Source organism: Quercus suber, unplaced genomic scaffold (genome assembly GCF_002906115.3).
Source record: "Quercus suber isolate HL8 unplaced genomic scaffold, Cork oak 2.0 scaffold_367, whole genome shotgun sequence".
Classification (NCBI taxonomy): domain Eukaryota; kingdom Viridiplantae; phylum Streptophyta; class Magnoliopsida; order Fagales; family Fagaceae; genus Quercus; species Quercus suber.
In genome coordinates, this window is record NW_027069819.1 from 421,758 (window position 1) to 448,200 (window position 26,443).

Here is a 26,443-nt window from a genome sequence, read left to right on the forward strand (position 1 = left end):
GGGGAATTGAGGATAGGAAGAGTGTAAACAGAGAAAACAGAGTGAGGAAGCGGTTCAGACCCCCGAGGAGAGGAAAGCGATTCCATTGGGCCTTGGCGTTCAGAACGACCCAGTGTAGGAAATCCAAACCCACTATACAAGTAAGTTGTGAGCCCAAGTGAGACCCAGCCCAAAAGGGATTCGGTTTTGGGTGTGCACATATGTGAATTGTGACAAATTCATCATTTGATTACATTTTCTTCTTATATCCTTCATATTTCCAAAATTTCAAAAAAAATCAAAGATCAATAGCTATTTCATCAATCAAATCTTTAAATTTTGAGTTTTTGTAGTTTAAAATTACATAAAAATTTAAGTTTATGAATTAAATAGTAAATAGCATCCGATTAACATGAAATTTGACATGTGTTTTAAGAACATAAAAAATATGCAATTCAATTGTTAGATTTTCAAAATATGTAGTTTTGTTAACTTATTTAGTGAGAATTGTGATCTTAGGTTACAACTAAGTTTGTAGCCAAACTTTGTCTTAAAATTTTGGTCCCCTTAACAATATATTAAGTCATTACAAACAAAAAGAAAAATCTCAATAAATTTTTTATCTAACTAAAATTTTAAAAAAGATGTAACTTGTATTATTGATAATAATATTATCATGCAAAAATTTCAAAATAAGAAAATTTGTAGAAGAAAATTGTAAGACTGTGTGTGTGTGTGTGTGTGTGTGTGTTGGTCAATATATGAAGTTATATTTTTATTAAATTTTGGTCAATAATGACCACCCTGAAAAATATTCTTGAAGCCACCACTGGTTGCACAATTATTATGTTAATCATCTAATACCACCAAAGAGCATCATATTAAAATTTTAAAAATATGAGGTGCAAAAAATTTAACTAGAGTTAAGGTTTATACTTGAATGCACAAGTATTCAAGTGATAGACTTCTTAACAAATTTAGTTCATTTTCTTTTCTATCATGTTATCCAAATAGCGGAAAGAATTTAATTTCTCTTCCTTTCCCTCTTCTTCCTTTCAAACCAAACAAAGTGTAAGTATAGTAACCCCTCCCTTTGGATTCACCACAGATTCCCTCCTTGAAGTCAAGAGAATTTGAGTTTGGTGCCTTATTATTTGTTGATGATCATTGAAATTGGTAGAGCAAAAACCGAACTACTAGAATACATTATCTTAATAAATGGTCAATTATAAGCTGTAATGGTCTTTTTATTTTAAATAAATAATAAACACGTTAATAATTCATTAGCTCATGCACAAATTCATTATGGTTATATGTGCTTTTTTTTAATGTATAAAAATATTATTTAATAAAAGTCTTGATTATTTAATGCAATTTAACCACTGTCCTTAGAGTATTTATTAATAAAAGTTTTGATTTAAAGGTAATTGGAAAAGAAAAACAAGTGTATTTACATATCTAGAATTTGAAATATTTAAAAATGAAAAACAAGTGTATTTACATATCTATCTACCACACTTAATACTTTACTTATTTCTATTATCAAATAAAAAATAAATTACTGCATGAGTAAATTATAAATGCGGTTGAAATTGACAGTTGAAAATGGCGTGGAGGGAATCCATATCCAAACAAAACCACAAATGGCAGAGGAAAAAACAAACACAAGGAGAAAAGAGGCCTTTCTGTTTTTTTGGGTGAGTAAAAGCGTTAAAAACTTCTTTTTTTAAATAATTCGATTGTTGGATAAAACGTTAATCATAAATGTTTGGGTTGGAAACGTCAACATGTTTGGCAAAATGATTTTTTTTTTTTTTTCAAAACTTTATGAAAACAATTTTTAAAACGTCAACCATGTTTGGTAAAATGATTTTTTTTTTTTTTCAAAACTTTATGAAAACAATTTTTAAAAAATTGAAATTGAAACTAGTTTTCAGATCTGGAGTTCAATCTTTACCTACACCAAAAATTGATTGGTGTCTTGATTTGATGATAAAGATCAATCATCAAGAACAGACGCCATAAATTGAAACTTTCTCTTTAAAAAAATTAATTTTTACATTTTATATGTTTGGTTCTCACTTTTAAGAATAATTTACAAAATATTAAAAACAAAAAGTGATGTTTGGGAGACTATTTTTATTTTTGAATTTTTTTTTTTAAATTTCAAAAAGGAACCTATAGAATTTGTAGATTTTTTTTTTTTAATAATAATAAATTTCAAATTTGGAGCATGAGATTTTTTTTTTTGTGATAAAGATAAGTTCTTTAATTTAAGAAAGATAGAAGAGTTTGAAAAATTCTGTGAGGTCCATTGTTTTTATTTTATTTATAACTATGCCATTAAAAAAAAATTATATCCTAAAAATATCATCTCAATCATTTTCAGAATCATTTTTTAGATAAGGAAAAAAAAGATACTTTTTAATATAAAAAAAATCTATATTTAAAGAACATCAGTCAAACAATAAATTCAAGTATAAGACTTACTATTATATGGTTTGCAAATAGGCCCAAAAAGTACCAACAAATTAAGTTCTAATGCTTTTTATTTTTATTTATTTTTATATATTAGAGAGTAGTCTTCTAGCTTTTGTCAATTATTCGATTTTATGTTTATAAAATACTCTTATAATATATTATGGTGGACGGAATTTGAGACCTTAAGATAATAGTTCACAAAATTAAAATATTAAACCCCATCAAAAAAAAATTAAAATATTAAAAAAAATAAAACATAAAATTAAAATTAAAATGCACGAATCCCCAAAAAACAGGAATTAACTAGCGTGCGGCAGTCAGTGGCCCAACTGGGTTTCTTTTCTTCACAGCAGCCGTACTGAATCGCTTGCCCCCTTTTATATAGTAATTAGCAATAAGATAAATCAGAAGATTCTCAACCCAAAAAAAAAAAGAAAAAACTATTAAGATAAATTAAATGATTCTTTAAAAAAAGTACTCCATGTAAAAAATAAAAGAAATTAAAAACAAAAACATGCACACATGGAAAAGGAAGCGAAAAGTCTCAGACTTCACTGTCTCTCTCTCTCAATAACACAGACAAACAAACTACAATACATACCGGTTTTACCTCCATTGACGTAGCTCTCATTCGTGTCTTTGTCCGACAGTGAATTCACTGGTACTAGGATTTTTTGTTTTTTATTATTTGGTTTTATATCTAATTTCACAGTATATAATATGAGTGGTTATTTTAGAAAATGACATTTCTCTTTGCCCTAGATTCTGTGATGCTCTCTCTGATCTGATCTCCGTACTTTTCGTAAAATTTTCTTTATTCTACTCACTATTTAATCACATTTTTATTATTATTATTTATTTAATTTTTGTAATTTTTTTTTTAATTTTAAAAACTTTAATTGTATTATTATTATTATTATTATTATTATATATATGTGTGCATGAAGATCTGAATTTGACTCAAAACCGTGATCCCTGTTTGTCAATGTCGGTTGTCTACAGAGTGGGTGCTGGGTTTGATTTGAAAACTGTTTTAAGTGAAAGCTTACACTCTGTGAGCTTGTGCTCTTTACACTCTTTTTTTTAGCTCAAGCTGAGAGCTTGTATGAACTCTCTGAGAAATTGGATTGGATGGTGAGCAATTGAAGAAAGATTGGTTTTTGTGTAGTATAAAGGAGGGAGTTCTTGGGCATTTGCAGTGTTTGGCGAGGTACTTTTCTTTTTGCACGATTTGATCTTGAGTTTGTTTGTTTTGAATTCTGGGTCTTGTTTAGAATTGGGTTTTGTTGTAATTTTTTAGTAGTTACTGGGGATCAGGGATGGGTAGGGTTATAGGAAATGGATATTGTGAAGGTTGGTTAGTCTGGTTTTGTGAGTGCTAAGCAAAGCTTTGGATTTGGGATGGTGCTTAAATTGGGTACTGTAATCATGTTGTGATACTGGGGAAAAATTAGTTGTTACTGTTGTTTTACAGAATCGGGTCTTGAAAAGCACATAGGAAATATATAGCTTGTAAGTTGGTTGGTTGGTTAGTCCTGACTTCTCTTCTCTTTTAAATGTCAGACGAAGATCAGTATGCTCAGTGGTGGTCAGGATTGGGATTTGTAGCTCTATGATAGCTCTGGGATATTTAGTTTTGAAGAATTGAGTCCATGAGCAATTGAAAATTAAAATTGTGAAAGCTGGTTTTAAGTGACATAGACTTGTCTGATACCTCTCGGTAAGTATGGTTATATCTTGAGTGCTGAGATTTCATCTATTTAGGCATAGCATATGAAAGTAATCTAAAGCTAAATATTGGAATTTTTTTTTTATTGATATATTTTGGTTTATGTATAAATCAGAGATGCTTGCGCAGTTAAATTTTTATTAACTATAAAATATGCAACTATTAACCAAAGACTTTTATTTACATACAAACACAGAGCACCTACTCTTAAAACTTTATCTTACTTTTAAAGATTTTTCTTATCAGGAGATTTATGTTGTAACCATATCCACGATTCATTAGATTAGTAGAATTGATTGGATAGTTTGATTTGCAGGTGGCCCAAGAGAGAGCTAAACTGGTGTTTTAGTGCAAATGTCAAAGTCTCCCTCCCCTGAACCACGAGATTTCCTATCTTCTTCTTCTACTTCCCAGCCAAGGTTATCATTTTTCTCTGTATTTGATCCCTTTAATATGGTGCCCAATTTGCCGATTTTAATGCTTTAGAAAGTAAATTTGTTATACTCCTATATTAATGATAGATTGAAAGTGAATTAAAAAAAAAGGCTTATGAGCTTCTAACATTGAACTCATAGTAATACTTGCCATCATAATATGTATAGGATCCACTATAAAAGTTCAAATCAATGTTAGATTCATTGCTTTGCAGTGCTAAATGCTTTAATTTTTGGTATTACATTCTGGCTTTCAATACTGAACTTGCTCATTACTTCCAGGGAATTAAATGGAACACCAGCAATGGATGATCCAGAAAGCACAATGGCTACTGTTGCTAATTTTGTTGAGCAACTACATGCCAACATGTCTTCACAACATGAGAAAGAACTTATTACAGCACGTTTGCTAGGTATTGCTAAAGCAAGAAAGGATGCTCGGATGCTAATTGGTTCCCATGGCCAAGCAATGCCATTATTCATAAGCATTCTCAGGAGTGGCACCCCTGTGGCAAAAGTCAATGTTGCAGCAACTCTTAGTGTACTGTGCAAAGATGAAGACCTTCGATTAAAAGTGCTTCTAGGTGGGTGCATCCCACCATTACTCTCAATCTTGAAGTCTGAATCAACTAAGGCTAGGAAGGCAGCAGCAGAGGCAATATATGAAGTTTCCTCTGGTGGGCTTTCAGACGATCATGTTGGTATAAAAATATTTGTTACAGAAGGAGTAGTACCAACATTGTGGGATCAGCTCAATCCAAAGAACAAGCAAGATAAAGTGGTGGAGGGATTCGTTACTGGGGCTTTGAGAAATCTTTGTGGTGATAAGGATGGTTACTGGAGAGCTACACTTGAGGCTGGAGGAGTAGATATTATTGTGGGTATTCTGTCTTCTGATAATGCTGCCTCTCAGTCCAATGCAGCTTCTCTATTGGCCCGTCTGATGTTGGCTTTCAGTGATAGCATCCCAAAAGTAATTGATTCTGGTGCTGTCAAAGCCTTGCTTCAGCTTGTAGGCCAAGAAAATGATACTTCTGTCCGTGCTAGTGCTGCTGATGCTTTAGAGGCTCTTTCTTCGAAGTCAACCAGAGCGAAGAAAGCAATTGTGGATGCTGATGGTGTTCCTGTTCTCATTGGGGCAGTAGTTGCTCCTTCTAAAGAGTGCATGCAAGGTGAGTGTGGCCAGGCTTTACAGGGTCATGCAACACAAGCTTTAGCAAATATTTGTGGCGGGATGTCTGCTTTAATACTGTATCTTGGAGATCTTTCACGGTCCCCTCGCCTAGCTGCACCAGTTGCTGATATAGTTGGAGCACTTGCCTACACTCTGATGGTCTTTGAGCACAGCTCTGACATGGATAAGGAACCTTTTGATGTGAAGCAGATAGAAGATATTCTGGTAATTCTACTAAAGCCCCGTGATAAGAAGCTGATTCAAGAGCGTGTCCTTGAGGCTATGGCCAGCCTATATGGCAATATCTATCTCTCAAGATGGCTCAGCCATGCAGAAGCAAAGAAGGTGCTTACCGGACTTATAACAATGGCAGCGGCTGATGTGCAAGATTATTTGATAGTATCTTTAACAAGCTTATGCTGTGATGGAGTAGGCATCTGGGATGCAATTGGGAAGAGAGAAGGAATTCAGTTACTGATATCGTTGCTGGGCTTATCCAGTGAGCAGCATCAAGAGTATGCTGTTCAGTTGCTTGCAATCTTGACTGAACTAGTTGATGACAGCAAGTGGGCTATCACTGCTGCTGGTGGGATTCCTCCACTGGTGCAGTTGTTAGAGACAGGATCTCAGAAGGCAAAGGAGGATGCAGCACATGTTCTGTGGAACCTGTGCTGTCATAGTGAAGACATCCGTGCCTGTGTTGAAAGTGCTGGAGCCATCCCAGCATTCTTATGGCTCCTTAAAAGTGGCGGATCAAGAGGGCAAGAAGCCTCAGCTTTGGCACTGACAAAGCTTATCCGAACAGCTGATTCCGCCACAATAAATCAGTTATTGGCTTTGCTCCTAGGAGATTCTCCAAGCTCAAAGGCCCATATTATTAAAGTTTTGGGCCATGTACTCATAATGGCATCACACAAGGATCTTGTGCAGAAGGTTTCTGCAGCTAATAAAGGGCTGAGGTCTCTAGTCAAGGTTCTTAACTCAACAAATGAAGAATCTCAAGAGTATGCAGCTTCTGTCCTTGCTGATCTGTTCAGCACAAGGCAAGATATTTGTGATAGTCTTGCAACCGATGAGATTGTGCATCCTTGCATGAAGCTTTTAACTAGCAAAACTCAAGTTGTTGCAACACAGTCAGCTCGAGCATTGGGTGCTCTGTCCCGCCCAACCAAGACCAAAACTACGAACAAGATGTCTTACCTTGCTGAAGGGGATGTCATGCCTCTAATCAAGTTGGCTAAAACTTCTTCTATTGATGCTGCTGAAACTGCTGTTGCTGCACTGGCCAATCTTCTATCTGACCCCCAGATTGCTGCAGAAGCCCTGTCAGAAGATGTTGTTTCGGCTTTGACAAGAGTACTGGGAGAAGGAACCTCAGAAGGTAAGCAGAATGCTTCACGTGCACTCCATCAATTGCTGAAGCATTTCCCAGTAGGTGATGTACTGACAGGAAATGCTCAGTGCCGCTTTGCTGTTCTGGCACTTGTTGATTCCTTAAATGCAATGGATATGGATGGGGCTGATGCTGTTGATGCTTTAGATGTAATTGTACTCTTGGCTAGGACAAAACAAGGTGTGCACTTAACTTACCCTCCATGGTCTGCCCTTGCTGATGTTCCATCTAGCTTGGAGCCTCTTGTCCACTGTCTGGCTGAGGGGCCACCTCCTGTGCAAGATAAGGCAATAGAAATTTTATCTAGGCTTTGTGGGGATCAACCAGTTGTGCTGGGTGATTTGTTGGTTGCAAGATCAAGATCCATTGGTTCACTAGCTGATAGGATAATGAACTCAACCAGTTTAGAAGTGAGAGTTGGAGGGTCTGCACTGCTCATCTGTGCTGCAAAAGAACACAAACAGCAGTCAATGGATGCACTTGATGTGTCTGGGTATTTAAACCCCCTTATATGTGCTTTAGTGGAGCTGATGAAGCAAAATTCTAGCTGTTCCTCTTTAGAAATTGAAGTCAGAACTCCTAGAGGTTTTATGGAAAGAACTGCATTCCAAGAAGGAGATGAGTTTGATGTTCCTGATCCAGCCTATATCTTGGGGGGCACTGTTGCCTTGTGGTTGCTAGCAATAATTGCTTCCTTCCATGCAAAGAACAAAGTCATTGTTATGGAAGCTGGTGGACTTGAGGCTCTCTGTGACAAGCTTGCAAGCTACACTTCCAATCCACAGGTACATCCAAATAGATATTCGAATGGTTATGTGTTTTTCCCTCTCTCTCTCTTTCTCTCTCTCTCGCGTGGGTACTAGGCCATCATTTGTTTCTCTCTTGTAGTGCTTTACCATTCTATAAATTGAGTCCTATTAGACCCATAACTAGCTAATGGTGTGGAATTAAATTTGGCATCATAACTTGATAGGCTATGTGAAAATGTGAGGTTCAATAATACTGAATCTTTCCTATACATAAAGATGGTGCTGACATTTATCTGTCCACTACATTTATAAAGGGTCATCACTAAGTGCTGGTCGCACCTAAGTGGGAAGGTTGGCTTGGATAAAGTCCTACTCTTCAGCATTTTTTTTTGCATGAAGTAGCCACTCTCGACATTCAAACATACGCACTTGCACAAGGTAGCCTGAGACCTTACCATCACACCAGAGAAGTGCCCTGCATGTATAATTTGAGGCCAATAGTAGAAATCTTATCACAAAACGTTACACATTTTCTCTTTTTTTCAAAGTCTACCTTATCCAAATTAGTGGCTCATCTCATGTGCTGTATGCTGAAAAGTTATTTATATGCTATATTAATTTGTTGCAACATTATTCTCAATTAAGGATTATGTCTTAGGTGTGAATGTCAGTTTGGCATTTGATATTTTGATAGGGTAAGGAAATTGTAAAAAAGAGAATGGAGAGAGAAAAAAGGGGGGGGAGGGAGGGGGGGGCGGGAAGGTGGGCGCTGTTTTCAGTGTGCTTACCGAGTTTGTGTAGTTATGGAATTGAATCTTGTATTCCATTAAAAATAAAAAAGAGATGAGTCTTGTAGTTCAAAAAAAATTGTGAAATACTGGTTTTCTCGCCAGAATAATGCATGGAGATACTCAGTCACAGATTAAAAAGTATCTCTGATTTTTAGTAATAGTTCTTGTAGTTAGATTTCATAGTTGATAAACTGGTATACGTGCTTATGTTTAAGAATTGTTTGACAAGGATTTAGTGGCTGAACCAAATTATTCTATTCAATGACAGGCAGAATATGAGGATACAGAAGGTATATGGATTAGTTCCTTGCTCCTGGCTATTTTGTTCCAAGATCCAAATGTTGTTCTCTCTCCTGCAACTATGCGCATCATACCTTCACTTGCTCTTCTGCTGAGATCTGATGAAGTGATTGATAGATTCTTTGCTGCCCAGGCAATGGCCAGTCTTGTTTGTAATGGTAGTAAGGGAATAATTCTTGCCATTGCAAATTCAGGTGCTGTTGCTGGGTTAATAACCCTAATTGGTTACATAGAGTCAGATATGCCGAACCTTGTTGCTTTATCAGAAGAATTTTTTCTGGCACGCAACCCTGATCAAGTTGTACTGGAGCACCTTTTTGAAATTGAAGATGTAAGAGTTGGGTCCACTGCACGTAAATCTATACCCCTTTTGGTGGATCTCTTGAGACCAATACCAGATAGGCCAGCTGCCCCTCCAATAGCTGTTCAGCTCTTGACCCGTATTGCAGATGGAAGTGATACAAATAAACTAATCATGGCTGAAGCTGGAGCTCTGGATGCTCTGACAAAGTACCTGTCTTTGAGCCCTCAAGATTCAACTGAGGCCTCCATATCTGAACTACTGAGAATATTGTTTAGCAATCCTGATCTTATTCGATATGAAGCATCAGCTAGTTCCTTAAATCAACTCATAGCTGTTCTGCGTCTGGGGTCAAGAAGTGCTAGATTCAGTGCTGCAAGGGCTCTCCATGAGCTTTTTGATGCTGAGAACATCAGAGAATCTGAATTAGCCTGGCAGGCTGTTCAACCATTGGTTGACATGCTTAATGCTGCATCAGCAAGTGAGCAAGAGGCTGCTCTTGTTGCCTTGATCAAGCTGACTTCAGGAAGTTCTTCTAAAGCTGTCTGGTTGACTGATGTGGAAGGAAACCCACTGGAGAGTTTATACAAAATACTATCTTCTGCTTCATCCTTGGAATTGAAGAGAAATGCTGCACAACTATGTTGTGTTCTTTTTGGTAATACAAAATTCAGAGAAAACCCAGTTGCCTCTGAATGCATACAACCCCTTATATTGCTCATGCAGTCTGATTTAAGTACATCAGTAGAATCTGGTGTTTGTGCTTTTGAAAGGTTGCTGGATGATGAACATCAGGTGGAGCTTGCAGCAGCCTATGATGTTGTGGATCTCCTTGTTGGCTTAGTTTCTGGGACAAACCATCGGCTCATTGAGGCTAGCATCTCTGCACTCATAAAGTTGGGGAAAGACCGGACCCCACGCAAATTGGATATGGTCAAATCTGGCATTATCAATAATTGTCTTGAGCTACTACCACTTGCACCCAGTTCATTGTGCTCCTCAATTGCAGAACTTTTCCGCATTTTAACAAACAGTAATGCAATAGCTAGAAGCACCGATGCTGCAAACATAGTAGAACCCCTTTTCCTGCTTTTGCGTCGTCCAGATTTTGATTTGTGGGGACAGCACAGTTCCTTGCAAGCGCTTGTAAATATTCTGGAGAAGCCACAGAGCCTTGCAACATTAAAACTCACTCCTAGTCAAGTCATTGAACCTCTGATTTCGTTTCTGGAATCCCCATCTCAGGCCATTCAGCAACTTGGCACAGAATTGCTCTCTCATCTTCTTGCTCAAGAACATTTTCAGCAAGATATTACAACAAAAAATGCAGTTGTGCCCCTTGTGCAGCTTGCGGGAATTGGAATATTGAACTTACAACAAACGGCAATAAGAGCACTGGAAAAAATCTCCACAAGCTGGCCAAAGGCAGTTGCTGATGCTGGAGGAGTTTTTGAGCTTGCAAAGGTTATAATTCAAGATGACCCTCAGCCACCTCATACATTGTGGGAATCTGCTGCATTGGTTCTCTCTAATGTTCTGCGTTTCAGTGCTGAGTATTACTTTAAAGTTCCTTTAATAGTTCTTGTGAAAATGTTGCACTCAACAGTGGAGAGCACTATCACAGTGGCTCTTAGTGCGTTACTTGTTCATGAAGGGAGTGAAGCTTCAAGTGCTGAACAGATCACTGAAGCTGGTGCTATAGATGCCTTAATGGACCTTTTAAGATCTCATCAGTGTGAAGAAGAATCTGGACGGTTACTTGAAGCCCTATTTAACAATGTGAGGGTACGAGAGATGAAGGTTTCCAAATATGCAATAGCACCTTTATCGCAGTATTTGCTTGACCCACAAACCAGGTCACAGTCTGGCAAGCTTCTTGCAGCTCTCGCTCTAGGAGACCTCTCTCAGCATGAAGGACTTGCTAGAGCTAGTGATTCTGTCTCTGCATGTCGTGCATTAATAAGCTTGCTTGAAGATCAGTCAACAGAAGAAATGAAGATGGTGGCTATTTGTGCATTGCAAAACTTTGTCATGCACAGCAGAACTAATAGGCGAGCTGTTGCAGAAGCAGGTGGCATATTGGTTATTCAAGAACTATTACTCTCTCCTAATCCAGAAGTTTCCGGACAGGCAGCATTGCTGATTAAGTTTTTATTTTCTAATCACACGCTTCAAGAATATGTGTCAAATGAGCTCATCAGATCTTTGACAGGTAAGTTACAATTGAAAAAGTTTAATCCTCTATTTTACTTTCTTTTTTTTCTTAATACGTTTTGATATATTGCATTAAAAAATCCAGACACTAAACCCAATTTTTTTCTTTAATCTCATATGCCCATCAAGTTATATGTGTTTATTAATCATTTCTATATTAATTAAATTCCATGATGTACATATATTTAAGTGCAGTTACAAACTCATACATGTTCTCACTTCCTTTATTCAATATCATATATCCACCAAGTAAAATTTCATGAATATTTTTAAATGCAGTTACAAAATCATATACTAAAGTTCTCATTTTCTTTAGTCAGCCTCATATATTCTTAAAGTTATACATGTTTATTCATTGTTAGTATGCATTTTAATGATCTGTTCCATTTTGTTATGGTTACTTTCCCCAATGTTCGGATAATAAGTTAGTCAAGTTGTCTGTTACATCGATAATGTCTTTGGGTTCTTAATAGCAAGTTAGTCTGATGCAAAATTGATTTGACTAAGATTGTATTTAGTAGCAAATAAAAACGTACTCCCTGAAAATGTTTGTTATTTTCTGATTTTTCTAATGGTTAACCTGTTAAGAGATAAATACCCTTGACTCTAGAAAATTAAATACTAATAACCTAATTAGGTACTAAGACTTAAAATAAAGTAAAATTGACCAATAAAAATATAATTCATTATCCAAAATTAAATAAGACTAAATCAAAATATATATTTCTTTGTATATCCTACATCATTAACAAACTAAGAGAAGCATTTATTGTGTAATCATTGGGAGCTCACGGAATTCAGCTTGGGAACTAATTTATAGAGAATCTGTCGAGAAAATTACTTGAAAGAGTAACTTCTGGAGAGGAAAGATTTCAACAAGAAAACTAGAACTTGTCTTCTTATCCTGGTAGTGGCGCTGTTCTCAAAACTGTGATTGTTAGACTAGCAGCCTTATGTTAGAACTTGTCTGGATAATTGCTCCAGAAATAAGTTTTGACATCTGATAATTTGATCAACAGACGTAATTCTTAACTGGTGTTCTATGTTTAGTAGGTTAATAAATCTATTGTTCACGTTGGAATTGTGAGTTATGCTCTTTTCCTTTGGGTTTCATGGGATATTTCTGGTTCCGTCCTTATTTTTTGGTTGGCATGGGAGAATCTTAGAGGAGTCAACTGGGGTAGCTTCGCAGGCTAGTCCTTTGTGCTTGTTTTGTTGTATCTGGCTGAAAGAGAATAGCCAAATGTTTGAGCGCGAGATACGTGTTTGGTGAAGTCTGACCCTAATTATTCTTCCTGATCTTTTTTCCTTTTTTGGATTTTTGTAAATTGGTTTCCTCAGCATTTCTAAAGTTTATAAAAAATAAATAAATAAACCAAAAAAGATTTTTAGAGAGAGAGAGGGAGAGATTTTCTGCAAGGAATGGCAAAAGAGTTGGTAAAGGCTTATCGAAAGAGACAGTTGGTAAAGTGATTTAGGAGCTCTACGTGACTGATGCATGCAAATTAAAGTAAAGATCAAGGAAACTTTTGTTTGTCAGAGTAAAGTGAAGAAACATGAACAAATTCAATCTAGTTGAGATGAGTGTAGAAGTAATGAGGTATGGAAGGGCAATGCCATTATTATAGTTGAAACCTGGCACGTCATAAGTAAAAAGTAGACAACTGGTGTAACCCTTTGCATATAGACCTTTCTCCTCTAAGAGCATCAATGAGATGGAGTGCTTTGTAGTTTTGAATATGATAAAAGTTTGAAAGGAAACCTTATCAGGGAGAGAGCAAATGGACAAAATATGTATTCTTACTGCATGTTGCAAGATTTGGCCCTTCATATCTAAATGACCTTTTGATCTTTTGAAGTTGCTATTGTTATAATTATATATAACAATTATATAAAGTAGCCCAACATGTCTGAATGTAATATTTCATATCTTTATTAAAGAAACTTCTAGACAAAGATCATGAACAAAACTTTGTGAAGATAGTGGATTGGCAGAGTTTATACATAGCAATCAACTTTCACCTTATTGTTATAATTTTCTTTTATGCAAGTCCTATATTCTGGTTTATTCTCTGATTGTTGAGAAGTAGGCATCCTCTTGCTTTTCTTTCCATTAAACATTGAATCCTGTCATTTCATTGTTTTGCAGCTGCACTAGAAAGAGAATTGTGGTCCAATGCAACAATCAACGAAGAGGTTTTGAGAACCTTAAATATGATATTCACAAACTTTCCTAAGCTCCATATCTCTGAAGCTTCTACACTCTGCATTCCCCATTTGGTAGGAGCACTTAAATCTGGTAGTGAGGCGGCTCAGGAATCTGTATTGGACACCCTGTGCTTGTTAAAACATTCTTGGTCAAACATGCCAATAGATATTGCAAAGTCACAGGCCATGGTTGCGGCCGAAGCCATTCCCATCCTGCAAATGCTCATGAAAACCTGCCCTCCAAGTTTTCATGAGAGAGCAGACAGCTTGTTGCACTGCTTACCAGGCTGTTTGACTGTTACTATTAAGCGAGGGAACAACCTAAAGCAGGCAATGGGAGGCACAAATGCCTTTTGTCGATTGACAATAGGTAATGGTCCTCCACGACAAACCAAGGTATTTGTTCCATTGAATCAATATGTGCTAAAACAAACCATTTATTTCCATGCTTATATGCTTGGTTGAAATCATAACTTGGGCTAGGGTTGCTCAGATATTGATTCTTTACTTTTGGCAGAATGTTAGGAATGATGACTCATTGTTGCTGCTTTTTTTTTTTTTAATAAGTGAATCACTATTACTTTTTGTTGGATTGTTTTCATATGATGGCAAGACCCTATGTTGATTTCCATTGGAGTTGCAATCTAGTTATAAGGCAATAAAGGGTTTTAGAATATTATCTTTGAATGATTTGGGAGCACCTTGGTCTGTCACCTAACTTAGTTCTCATTGGCAATGACATTATTCCCCATCTTTTTGAAACTTTATGACAAGTAAATTTGCCAATGGGCTCTAACTCACAGTACCTCCTCTCCTTGTAAGATTTCGGTGGAGGGTGAGGTTGGGGTCTTGGATTCACTGGGTACATAAATTGCCCTTTGAATTAGTTGGCTTTAATTTTCTTGAGAAGTGCAGGAATTGCACATCTTATATATAATATGATATTTGTATGTGGTTAACTGAAGCTTGGGCAGGCAAGGCCCTAGCCTCTATCATGTGTCAATTGCTCTTTCTTTTTTCCTTATAAATTTGTATTAATTGCAAAATGTAGACCAATAAGTTGTATCAATTTTTTCCTCTCTCTCTCTCTCTCTTACATGCTCACACACATGCTATATTCCCCTTTTTCCACATGAAACCATGCATTCATGTCACTTAATAAAAATTTGCATGCTGCGTCTCATGTAAGAGCATTCTACAATTTATCAGTTTCCTTGCAAATCAAACATATACCTTTCACTCCCTTTCTCAAAAAAGACACCCTCAATTGAAGTGTGTGCCCCTTTTACTAAATCTTCTTTATCAAAAAAGATTTCATGGCATGTTATATTGATTTGAATTATTTAAAGTCTTATTGAATGCGGTGCCTGTAAATTTTTAACTTGATTATACCTAATATCATTCTCTCACAGTACATGTAAATGAAATTCATAATGACCTTTCTTTATCAGATAATGCTACTTTGCACGTTTGTTTTTGCACAGTTTTCTTTCTTCTTTTTTTCTGAACAGTTTAACAATAGAAATATTATGCACAATCAGCTGGGGACGATGCCTCATAAAGTAGAGGTCACTAATTTGAATCTCCCATTTTACCCCTTCACTTGGGGCTAGAAAATACTTCACAAAAAAAAAAAAAAAAAAAACATATGATGTAAATTTTTCCCACATTGCACAATTTTAAACTTGTACTCTATAATGACACGCAAGAGACCTTTTACTAATATGTTTCACATTCTATTCTATGTCATATACTCTTTCAATCAGCCTGTAAGTACTTTCATACTAAAATGTCCTTTTATCATTATTAGGTAGTGAGCCACAGTACCTCACCTGAATGGAAAGAAGGGTTTACATGGGCATTTGATGTACCCCCAAAGGGACAAAAGCTCCATATCCTTTGCAAAAGCAAAAATACTTTTGGGAAGGTAATTAGATTTCCATTTACATGCTTTTAGCACTTGTCTCCTGGTTGAGAGATTCATTCACATTGCTGTCACCATGCAGTGTATGGATGCGGTGCTCATTCTACTGAAAAATAAGTAGTTTATTATTGTGAACCTTTGCTCGTTTTGTTTCACTGTGCCCTTTATACTTTGATGTGGTGCACTGTAATTGTCCACAATGTACAATCCGCTTACAATGTTTTCATATTTCTGATTGAGAATGGTGGTTTTTTCAGTCAACACTGGGAAGAGTGACCATCCAAATTGACAAAGTTGTGACTGAAGGAGTATACAGCGGATTATTCAGCCTTAATCATGACAGCAACAAAGATGGCTCTTCTCGAACGCTTGAAATAGAGATTATCTGGTCCAACAGGATGTCAAATGAAGACATGTAAAGGGTACAATACCTCCATATTAGCAAACACAGTAAATACAGGTGCGGCAAACTACAAAGAAAGTTGAGAAAGGTGGCATTAATGGTATCCTGATGGGGCGTGAGAAGTTAGTTTGCTTGTAATTATTGACATATTTTGCAGGTCCAGTTTTGTAGTCTGAAAGACTAAGCTGCTCGAGGTGTAAGTGTAAATTATATTTATTAATTTGCAGGGGTGATAAGTCATAAGAGGATTGAACAGGGGTCCTATGGTACAGAATTTTAAAGCTGATCAAAGTTTGTTGTACAGGTCAGTTTATAGGTACTAGCAATTTAAACAAACCAGAGAGAAATGGCATTTGAAAGTGATGGAATTGAGCTTTTTTGCACTGAGTGGTGCCTTTGCAGTGAGATTGAGCTGTACCTTGCAACTTATCAATTATATGAAAGCCGCTATATAGAAAATGATTCCGATAAAAATCTCTCAAGTCGACACAGCCTTTTTGGAGTTTTTTTTTTTTTTTTTTTTTTATCCTTAATATGTGCGCGACGATCAATCATGTTTATATATATAACTGAAGTCTCTGAAACTTTCACAATTTTTCACGTCACCACTATTTTTTTTTAGATTATTTTCATTTTAGGTTTGATATTTTATATATTTATTATTTCTCTTCAACGTGCAATTATTTTATCAAGTGTTACAATGGTTTAGTTAAGTAAAACACTATTAGTTAGATATATGTTTCAAGAGCTTGAAAATTCTACTGCTCCCACAACTTATCACATTACCATTATTTTCTTTTTCTTTTTATTTTAGGTTTTATATCTTATATATTTATTATTTCTCTTCAACGTATAATTATTTTATCAAGTGTTGCAATAGTTTAGTTTAAGTAAAATTTTATTAGATATATGTTTCAAGAGCTTGAAAATTCTACTTCAACTAAAATTTTATAACAAAAATTTCAACAAATATAAACCCTGCCATGGTCGAAACCCTTCATACTCACTCAAATTTTCACAAAGAAAACACAGCAAATTGAAGCCATGGTAGGAAGCGGGAAGGTTCAGGTACGGGAAGGTACAGGTAGGAAGCAGGAAGGTTTAGAAGAAACAGAGAACTGAAAGAGATGATGACAATGGACATAATAAGCAGTCTATTGGACTGACTCCTTATTGGCATCCTCTCTTATCTCTCAATAGGAGGAGAAATTATAAGATCTTCATGGTGGACAAGTGATGTGGTCCACCATTTTACTAAAAAACTGCCACTTGTTTAAAATTGTTAATTAGAAAAAAATTTTAAACAAAAATTAATTACTGACTCAGCAATTTTAAATAAGTGAAATAATGGACAAGTGACGTGGTTCATTAGAAGACTCTATAATTTCTCCGATACGAGACTGTTGCAACAAGTGTTTTGTCCAGCAGGTGGAGGCCTCTCTGGACTCTTATTTATGTTAAACCCATTCTCAGTTATTCATGGAGAGCCAGGCTTCTGTTGCATTTTTTAGGGGTAAAACTCCACTGACCCAGTCCCATTTTAAACTCTAAGTGCATCCACTCAATCCTGTCATCATAAATTGGTCTACTGTTAGTTTGCTGTTAATTTATTTTAACCTCTTCGGATGAACATTGGCACCGTTCTCTACTCCAGCTTTTGAAAATCGTTTATGAAGACCCATTTAGTCCTCCTATTCAAGACTGATAAATATATTATCAGATTTCTAAGCCAATTCCTGATAGGGTTCCTGACCCTCCAGCCCCTTTTTGAGTGTCTTGAGAAGATTTGTGAATTAAATGTGACAAAATTCCAATACAATTCTTTGGGTGCAATATTTTTTCCTTAATTAAATTTAAACACAAGACCTAAAATTTCCGGACAAAACCCTTGCTTCTCACCCCCGCCCCCGCCCCCGCCCCACCCTAAAAACGCAAAACACAAAAGAAAAACAAAAGGGCATTACCATAATTTCAAAAGCTTGCTCATGGGCTTGAAGCCTTGAATGGATTGCATGAATTATGAAGAGTGCAGGTAGCATCCACATGATTCATTCAGACGGAAAAGAAGCAGTTGTATGAGATTACAGTCGCTCCCTGAGATACTTCTTCCATTCAGACCATCAAACCCCATAGAATACTTGAGGAAAGAAAAGAGTGCATAAACATTAAGTGCCAGAAGCTCCAGAACAAAAAGTGCAGCAGTTTTCAAAGCTGAAGGTTCTCAGATTTCAAAAACCAGCTTACAATATATTTAATATATCAAGTGAGGGGTCCATTGTGGTTCTTTCTAAGGGATGCTATCATGCTAGGCTCTCCTAATTAACAACCAAAATTTAAAAATCACCCGTGGCATAAATTAACATTTCTATCATTTGCACTGTTTACCCTGCTTATTGATCATAATTTCTATAATTCTCAAACAGGATGGAATAGATGAGCTACAGAAGTGAATATGAGACTAGCGTATAACTTATAATGGGAAATTTCAGCGTGGAGACTGAACACAAGATGGATCAGAGCAGATATGCCTTAACACAAGACGGAGCAAAGCAAATATCATGCACCTCAAATGGACATACATCAAATAGTACATGCAGAGATCCCCCACGTAAAACAGTTGAGAGTGAAATCTTGACTGTCATGCACAATGGCAAACTTACACCTTTACATTCTTAGTCAAGTGTTGCAGACTACATAAGTGAGCACATCCCATTCTAGAGTCCAAAAATCATACAGAACAACTTCAGATTCTGTCAACTTTGTCCCCCACAGAGATGAAACAAACCATATGCCTCAAAAGTGAAATGGTATGGGAAAGCAACACCTCCTAATAAGATCAAAACATAATTAATTTGCAGCAGCAACCAGTGCAGAGCGAGCTCGTGTAAAAGAAGCAATAAGCGATCCGAGTTGCAACCTATCATTGCACGCAAGACTCAACCTGTACCTGCAAATAAAAACCAATAAAAGAGAGTAATGCAATTGAAGCCTCAGGAAGTCCGAAGTCAATTTCCATAGTCCACTTAAACAGGTCCAACATTATATAATAAATATATATATATTAACGTCTAGATGCAATTTTAGATGTACACATCTGTGAACTGATTTATTGTATCATGGACACTTACATGCATTGTTACATCACTTACTGAAGTGAAAAAAATGATTAAGTTCGACATCTACTTTTATAATTGAGAACAAAAATAGCAAAATAAGAAAGAGCAAGATATGGGAACATACTCATATCGGCCATATCATTAATTAACTGAACTCGAATATCCGATGGCATTTTGATCTTGAAAACAAACCTGTCAGAACAATGCAGTGAAGATGAGATCAAATAAATAAAATTAACAGTGGACACCTGGCATAATGAACAGCACTTACATTGTCACCTCTCTCACAATATCTACCAAGGCCAATCCTTTCCTTGTCTTCATTTCAGATATTCTATCAAATTAAAGCACAAAAATAAATTTAATGGATGGGGAAACAGGAACTTGTACAGAAATGTAGCTAGTTTTAACAAAAGCAGTATATTAAAAAAAAAGAGGGGGGGGGGGGTGGTGTATACGTTTGAAGCTCTCTGTAAAAGATTCATTCAAAAGCCAGTATGATATCTGCTCAATGTCTTTGGGCAATGGATTTCCAGTGCACAGGTACACAGCTTCTTCTGTTATCTGCTGAGAAGCCATATGTGTTGACTGCATACATCAAAAAGATATTGACAATGTCTTTAGGAACTGTTCACAAAGAAAAAACAAATACTAGAAAACAAACATAACCCAGAATTCCAATGTCAAGAACCCATGATGAGAATGAAGAAAGTAAATCTGTATTATCAAGTATAAGGGCTTTAGATCTTTAGCCAAAAAAAAAAGTATAATGGCTTATTTTTGCTCTTTAGGGGGAGAGAGGGAGAGAGAGGTTGAAAAGTCACAATAATGGGATGCGGATGCAAGAACAGTTGATAAAGATTCATAGAATGCTTGCTTGTCAATATTTTCATGTATTGGCACAAAGCTTAATAACATATGAGTCATGAGCATTTTGAACCAAGAAACTCTTGAAACATCTTTCACATTCTATAGCAACAATGGGCTCAAATCCTACAACTAGCAATTTCAAGTTTACCCCAAAACATATCACATTTCATCCAATCAACACATGGCACAATTATCCATTTTCTTTCATATGTTGTTTTGGCTGTGATAAGTTGTTAATCAAAATAATTTGAAAAGGAAAAATATTTAAGGGCCACTGTGATTGGTCAAACTGATAATCATGATTACCCACTGAACCACCAACGTTGTGGCCATATTTCTGTTCTACATTCAATTTGGCAATGTTACTGACCAATAACAATGACCATTTGAGCATCCGGTACCATCTTCTAAGCAATAAATTGCAAACTTAACACCTTTGCAACAACCTATCATCTTCCTAATCCACATCTGTAAAGAACAAAAATACAACACCCTGCCCCACCATCTACACCCCCAAACACACACATAGAGACAACAACATCAGCAAAATTTGAGGGGGGGAAATTCTTATAACCTGCAAAATATTCAGAGCCTTTCTCATATCACCGTTGCTAAGTCGCACGAGGGCCGCTAAGCCAGTTTCGGGTACATCAAGCCTAGTCCAATGACAAAAATTTTTAAAAGGCAAATAATTAGTTAGTAATCCAAAACACATAAATAAATATAATTTATAATGTAACATAAGTACTCTGGCATCATTTATCAATGAATTTTCAATGTTATTAAAGCAAAACAAAAGGAGTGGCTATCCAATGGTATGGTAGTAAACGAGCCGAGTTGAGTATTAAAATATCAAGATTGGTTCATTTAATTTAATTTTAAACATGAGTCAAACTCACTCTTACCACCAAGCTAGATAGCTTGTTCAAGCTCAATCTTTTCTTGTCAAAAAAATTTGAGCTTAGAGTGCGTTTGAATACCGCTTATTTTGCTGAAAACTGAAAACAATAAAAATAAAAAATAAAAAAAAAAATTTTTAAAAAAAAAAAATTTCCGGTTACTGTTCACACACACAAAACACTGTTCATTTGCCTTAATGCACTGTTCATGGGCGCTAATTAAAAAAAAAAAAAAAAAAAAAGGTGCAAACATAAAACGTGGACGCTACAAGAAACTCTTGAAACATCTTTCACATTCTATAGCAACAATGGGCTCAAATCCTACAACTAGCAATTTCAAGTTTACCCCAAAACATATCACATTTCATCCAATCAACACATGGCACAATTATCCATTTTCTTTCATATGTTGTTTTGGCTGTGATAAGTTGTTAATCAAAATAATTTGAAAAGGAAAAGATATTTAAGGGCCACTGTGATTGGTCAAACTGATAATCATGATTACCCACTGAACCACCACCACTGAACCACCAACGTTGTGGCCATATTTCTGTTCTACACATTCAATTTGGCAATGTTACTGACCAATAACAATGACCATTTGAGCATCCGGTACCATCTTCTAAGCAATAAATTGCAAACTTAACACCTTTGTAACAACCTATCATCTTCCTAATCCACATCTGTAAAGAACAAAAATACAACACCCTGCCCCACCATCTACACCCCCAAACACACACATAGAGACAACAACATCAGCAAAATTTGAGGAGGGGAAATTCTTATAACCTGCAAAATATTCAGAGCCTTTCTCATATCACCGTTGCTAAGTCGCACGAGGGCCGCTAAGCCAGTTTCGGGTACATCAAGCCTAGTCCAATGACAAAAATTTTTAAAAGGCAAATAATTAGTTAGTAATCCAAAACACAAATAAATAAATATAATTTATAATGTAACATAAGTACTCTGGCATCATTTATCAATGAATTTTCAATGTTATTAAAGCAAAAAGAAAGGAGTGGCTATCCAATGGTATGGTAGTAAACGAGCCGAGTTGAGTATTAAAATATCAAGATTGGTTCATTTAATTTAATTTTAAACATGAGTCAAACTCAATCTTACCACCAAGCTAGATAGCTTGTTCAAGCTCAATCTTTTCTTGTCAAAAAAATTTGAGCTTAGAGTGCATTTAAATACCGCTTATTTTGCTGAAAACTGAAAACAATAAAAAAAAAATAATAATAATTTCCGGTTACTGTTCACACACACAAAATACTGTTCATTTGCCTTAATGCACTGTTCATGGGCGCTAATTAAAAAAAAAAAGGTGCAAACATAAAACGTGGACGCTGAATCCAAACATATACTTATTCACAAGCTACTTGATTAACATATCCTTTATATAAATCAAATACCACAGCTAATTGTTTTTACTATTTACAAATTTATTCTAATAATAATGCTCTTAACAACTCTTTGATGAATAATAATGCTTTATTAAAAAATATCAGTATGCAAGAAATATACCAAGGAAATAAGAAGAGTCATGAAAAAGAACAACTATCAATAAACATAAGCGGAGATGGAGATGACTAGTAACCCTCTAACAATTGACGCAAAACACTAGAATCCAAAACGTAAATGTAATTAATAATTACATTTATGCCAAAATCCACCCACAACAGTCCATCAAGTTTCAAGATAATACAAATGTAATTAATAATTAGAAAACAATATACTTACTTTTCAGCTTCTATAACATGTTTGAGTCGCTCAGTTACATGAAAAGAATCAAGAGGAGCAAAACGAAACCGAGTACATCTTGACTGTAGTGCAGGAATAATCTTGTTGACATGATTGCAAATAAGTGCAAACCTAGTGTTCCTTGTGTATTTTTCAATCACTATACCACAAAGCATAATAAAATAGGTGTATGAGTACAATGAAATGGAGCAAAAATTAAATAAAGTGCAAGCGTAACAACTTATACAGTTATACCTCTACGCAAGGCAAATTGTGCATCCTTCGTCATAGCATCAGCCTCATCTAGCAGGATCAACTTTACAGATGCCTTTGCACTGTTAAAAAACAAAACTATTTTGTAATCAACTACAGGAATGAAGTACATTTCCCCCGGTGAATATTTCATGCCAAGAAGCAATATACCTTGGGTTTTGCAAAATTGAGAAGAATAGAATGTGAAATGCAACATTAGAACTAGAGCACAAACAAATAATTTAATGGTCAAATAAAAACTGGCCAGGATACTCTATCATGGGATGTAACAAAAACTTTAAAACCCCCAAAAAGTAGAAGAAATGTATGATGTTTAGTCAGCTTTGGCAATCTTATTACTATCTTGCAGATTGTATATATTATATAGGAACTCTTCTTCACACTTTAAAGCAGTTGTCAAAGTACAATAAGAAATAGGGAATGGATAAAAAATCGAAGAGTGCTGAAGTCCCACAAAACACCATTTTCCATTGTCTGTGTTTATAGTAACATTTAGGGGCAGAGAAGGCATTATAACAAATTAGCCCAGATATCTAAGTTCATTTACAACTCAAAACCCAGTATGAGGCATTGTTGAAATGATGAAATATACACAGCCCGAGCGGACACACTCAAACATCAAAGGAATATAAATTTAAAAAATGATAATGAGTAGATTGTATATATTATATAGGAACTCTTCTTCACACTTTAAAGCAGTTGTCAAAGTACAATAAGAAATAGGGAATGGATAAAAAATCGAAGAGTGCTGAAGTCCCACAAAACACCATTTTCCATTGTCTGTGTTTATAGTAACATTTAGGGGCAGAGAAGGCATTATAACAAATTAGCCCAGATATCTAAGTTCATTTACAACTCAAAACCCAGTATGAGGCATTGTTGAAATGATGAAATATACACAGCCCGAGCGGACACACTCAAACATCAAAGGAATATAAATTTAAAAAATGATAATGAGTAAACATGATGAAAGATACCCAAATGAGAAGCTTTGAGTGCTTGCAAAATCTTGGATTTGCTGTCGCACAACATCAATTCCCCTATCGTCTGATGCATTGAGCTCCAGAATCATATTGTGGTATTGCGCTCCATAAAGCTTGCGCGCCACAGCAAGGATAGTCGACGTTTTACCCGTGCCAGGTGGTCCATACAATAGAAGATGGGGCAATCTGTTCTCACTTGTCAGCCTATCAACTATTTAAACCCAATAATTAAAACAAGGCTATAGGAAATATATAAACAAATTAAAATTTAAGCTGCATTATCTTTTTTTTCTTTTTTCTTTTTCTACCATAATTTGGTAAAAGAAATAAAATGATAGAAAAACAACATAAACGTAAAGCTTGCACTAGGCTCGTTTGTGTATAATGTATTGCTCTCTTGCGTCCTAAATAAGCAACAAATCTTAAAATTCAATACTATTATGTTTCCCTTTCTTTTCCCAAATTTTCTCAGCAACCAAACAAATTGAAACATAACCCTAAAAATTGACAACGGAAATGTGTTATAGTTTACTACTCTCTCCCTAGACTTTCCAATTTCCTGGAGCAAACAGATCATTACAGCAAGAATATAGAAAACCCTAGAGAAACAATAGGTAAAATCGGACTCATCCAAAATGCGAAGTCTCTACTTTTTCTTTCCGAACAATTTTTTTAAAACTAAAAAAAAAAGAAGAAGAACACGGACACGGAGAAACCCTAGGAAATAAGAGAGAGAAAGAGAGTTACTAAACTGGTATCGACAATGTCGCGGTGAGCAGCCACGTCAGCGAGGGACTGAGGGCGGTACTTCTCGACCCAGGGAGTGGCTTTGGATTCGCCAGGGACGACGACGTTTTTGCCCTTGTTGTTGGGCTTGTTGCTGTCGTCGTCAATGTCCATGAGAGAAATTACCTCCGTCATGGTGAAAATTTTATGGTGTTGCTGGATTTGGGGGCTGTGTTTCTTTTTTTGAGTGAGGAAGAGGGAGTGTGTGTGAGACAGTGCCAAAGCGGGGTTCTTTTGGCCAACACAACACTGATGAATGGCGCCAATCATGATTTCTTTTTCCATTTAGCATTAAATATTTAAAAAAGAAGGTATGAAACTAACATATCAAATTTTTAAAACTCAAGATTAGAACTCGAGCTTCTAAAGCTTGGTTTTAGTGTTTTTGTGCCACTCTTATGTGGACAAATTTTTCAAATAGAGCAAATTTAGCCATGTAGAAATCGAGTTTATAAGACTCAAAATCTGCAGACCATATAACACACACACACTTCCAAACGACTCACTCGTTCAAACACACTGAAACACTCTCAGTCAAACCCTCACTCAGTCAAACCTCGCTCCTCCCTCTCAAGCTCACTCACTCACTCACTCTCAAGCAATCATAGCCCATTGTCAACAAAATCGTAGCCCACCATGCCGAAGGTACTCTCTTTCTACTCAATACGTTGTCATTTTTGCTTCTTAGATTCCTCTGTCTCTCTCTCTCTTTCTCCAATTTTAGATTTTGGAATTTCATGATGATACCTAGGGTTTTTTGTTTTTCAATTTCGAATCTTTTTGGGTTTTGGTGATTCGTGTTTGGTTTATGAGAAAAAAATTGAGGTTTTAAGTAGGAAATAATCATTTGTCATTTTAAGGTCCGTTTGGATAGAACTTATTTTGCTAAAACTAAAAACTGAAAACACTGTAGCAAATAAGTGAAAAAACGTGGATGATAAAATTTGGCTAAAAGTACTGTAGCAAATAAATACCAAAGTTTTACTCTATTTTTTTTTTTTTTTTACAAATAAATACCAAAGTTTTACTCTTTTTTTTTTTTTTTTTTTTTCACTCCTCACCGTACCCTAGCTAAGCCTGTGCCTTCAGAGAGTTCCATGCCCACCAAAGATTGATGAAGGAAGACCTACATCGATCTGATGCTGGTGAAGAGCCCAGGTGAGAAATCCACGAGGAAGACAACCCCAATCCGATGCCGGCGTCTACTCTTCCTTCCATAAACCCATTTCACCCTCTTCCCCACCGTCCCTCGAGCTCCGACCCATGACACCTCTCTTCACATAAATATATGTTCCTATAAATTGTTCGACTTTTCGTTTCATGTGAGTTCTCTTGACTTCAGTCTTGTATAATATACTTGTCTTTTCTTTTTCTTTTTTATTAAAATACTTATATTAATGTCTTTTTGGTTTTATCTGCAAATGGATGTCATATTACCCCGTACTCAAGGTATTTTTTTTCCCCTTTCCAATTGATTTTTAAAATTCCATAACTATTGCTCATTTTTTTTCCCCAGTGATAATATCCATTGGTTTTGTTTTTTGCAGTGCCCACACTTTTCCAAGTTTCAGTTAACCATTGAAAGTGTTCGCAGGGCTAACAATCGTTGCTCAGAAAATGTAATGTTTCTTTGAATCTCTCTGTTTCTTTTGACAAAAATGATACATCCTGTAGCTTTCTATATGTTACAATT

General features: G+C 35.8%; 2 protein-coding genes across 5 annotated transcripts; one reads left to right on the forward strand and one right to left on the reverse strand.

The window, feature by feature from the left end:
- The first annotated feature begins 2,983 nt into the window (after window positions 1-2,983).
- LOC112035685 (protein CELLULOSE SYNTHASE INTERACTIVE 3) lies at window positions 2,984-16,554 on the forward strand. 4 transcript variants are annotated; one of them, XM_065760426.1, is made up of 9 exons: window positions 2,984-3,121; window positions 3,463-3,670; window positions 4,024-4,180; window positions 4,506-4,608; window positions 4,906-7,975; window positions 8,999-11,543; window positions 13,695-14,149; window positions 15,564-15,680; window positions 15,935-16,554. In XM_065760426.1, the coding sequence occupies exons 4-9, from the start codon at window positions 4,544-4,546 to the stop codon at window positions 16,094-16,096; spliced, it is 6,414 nt and encodes a 2,137-aa protein (XP_065616498.1). In that variant the 5' UTR covers window positions 2,984-3,121; window positions 3,463-3,670; window positions 4,024-4,180; window positions 4,506-4,543; the 3' UTR covers window positions 16,097-16,554. The 4 variants fall into 4 exon arrangements, with proteins under 4 accessions (XP_065616498.1, XP_023924285.2, XP_023924283.2 ...); XM_024068515.2 differs by lacking the exon at window positions 2,984-3,121 and having other exon boundaries at window positions 3,188-3,670; XM_024068517.2 differs by lacking the exons at window positions 2,984-3,121; window positions 15,564-15,680 and having other exon boundaries at window positions 3,178-3,670.
- A 2,068-nt stretch (window positions 16,555-18,622) lies between these two features.
- LOC112035701 (replication factor C subunit 3) lies at window positions 18,623-25,033 on the reverse strand. Its single transcript, XM_065760439.1, has 9 exons — window positions 24,717-25,033; window positions 23,959-24,175; window positions 22,964-23,043; window positions 22,709-22,868; window positions 21,755-21,836; window positions 19,654-19,784; window positions 19,468-19,530; window positions 19,317-19,388; window positions 18,623-19,027 (listed from the first exon to the last, which is right to left on the reverse strand). Exons 1-9 carry the CDS (start codon window positions 25,018-25,020, stop codon window positions 18,928-18,930), a joined length of 1,209 nt encoding a protein of 402 aa, XP_065616511.1. The 5' UTR covers window positions 25,021-25,033; the 3' UTR covers window positions 18,623-18,927.
- Between the last annotated feature and the right edge of the window lie 1,410 nt (window positions 25,034-26,443).

Coding starts and splice junctions, on each gene's coding strand:
- LOC112035701 (XM_065760439.1), bottom strand. CDS start 25,020: ATGATTGGCGCCATTCATCAGTGTTGTGTTGGCCAAAAGAACCCCGCT. Junction 22,869..22,963: donor ACAATTTGCCTTGCGTAGAG/GTATAACTGTAT, acceptor TTTGTGGTATAG/TGATTGAAAAATACACAAGG. Junction 19,531..19,653: donor TTTACAGAGAGCTTCAAACG/TATACACCACCC, acceptor TTAATTTGATAG/AATATCTGAAATGAAGACAA.
- LOC112035685 (XM_065760426.1), top strand. CDS start 4,544: ATGTCAAAGTCTCCCTCCCCTGAACCACGAGATTTCCTATCTTCTTCT. Junction 7,976..8,998: donor GCTACACTTCCAATCCACAG/GTACATCCAAAT, acceptor ATTCAATGACAG/GCAGAATATGAGGATACAGA. Junction 11,544..13,694: donor GCTCATCAGATCTTTGACAG/GTAAGTTACAAT, acceptor ATTGTTTTGCAG/CTGCACTAGAAAGAGAATTG.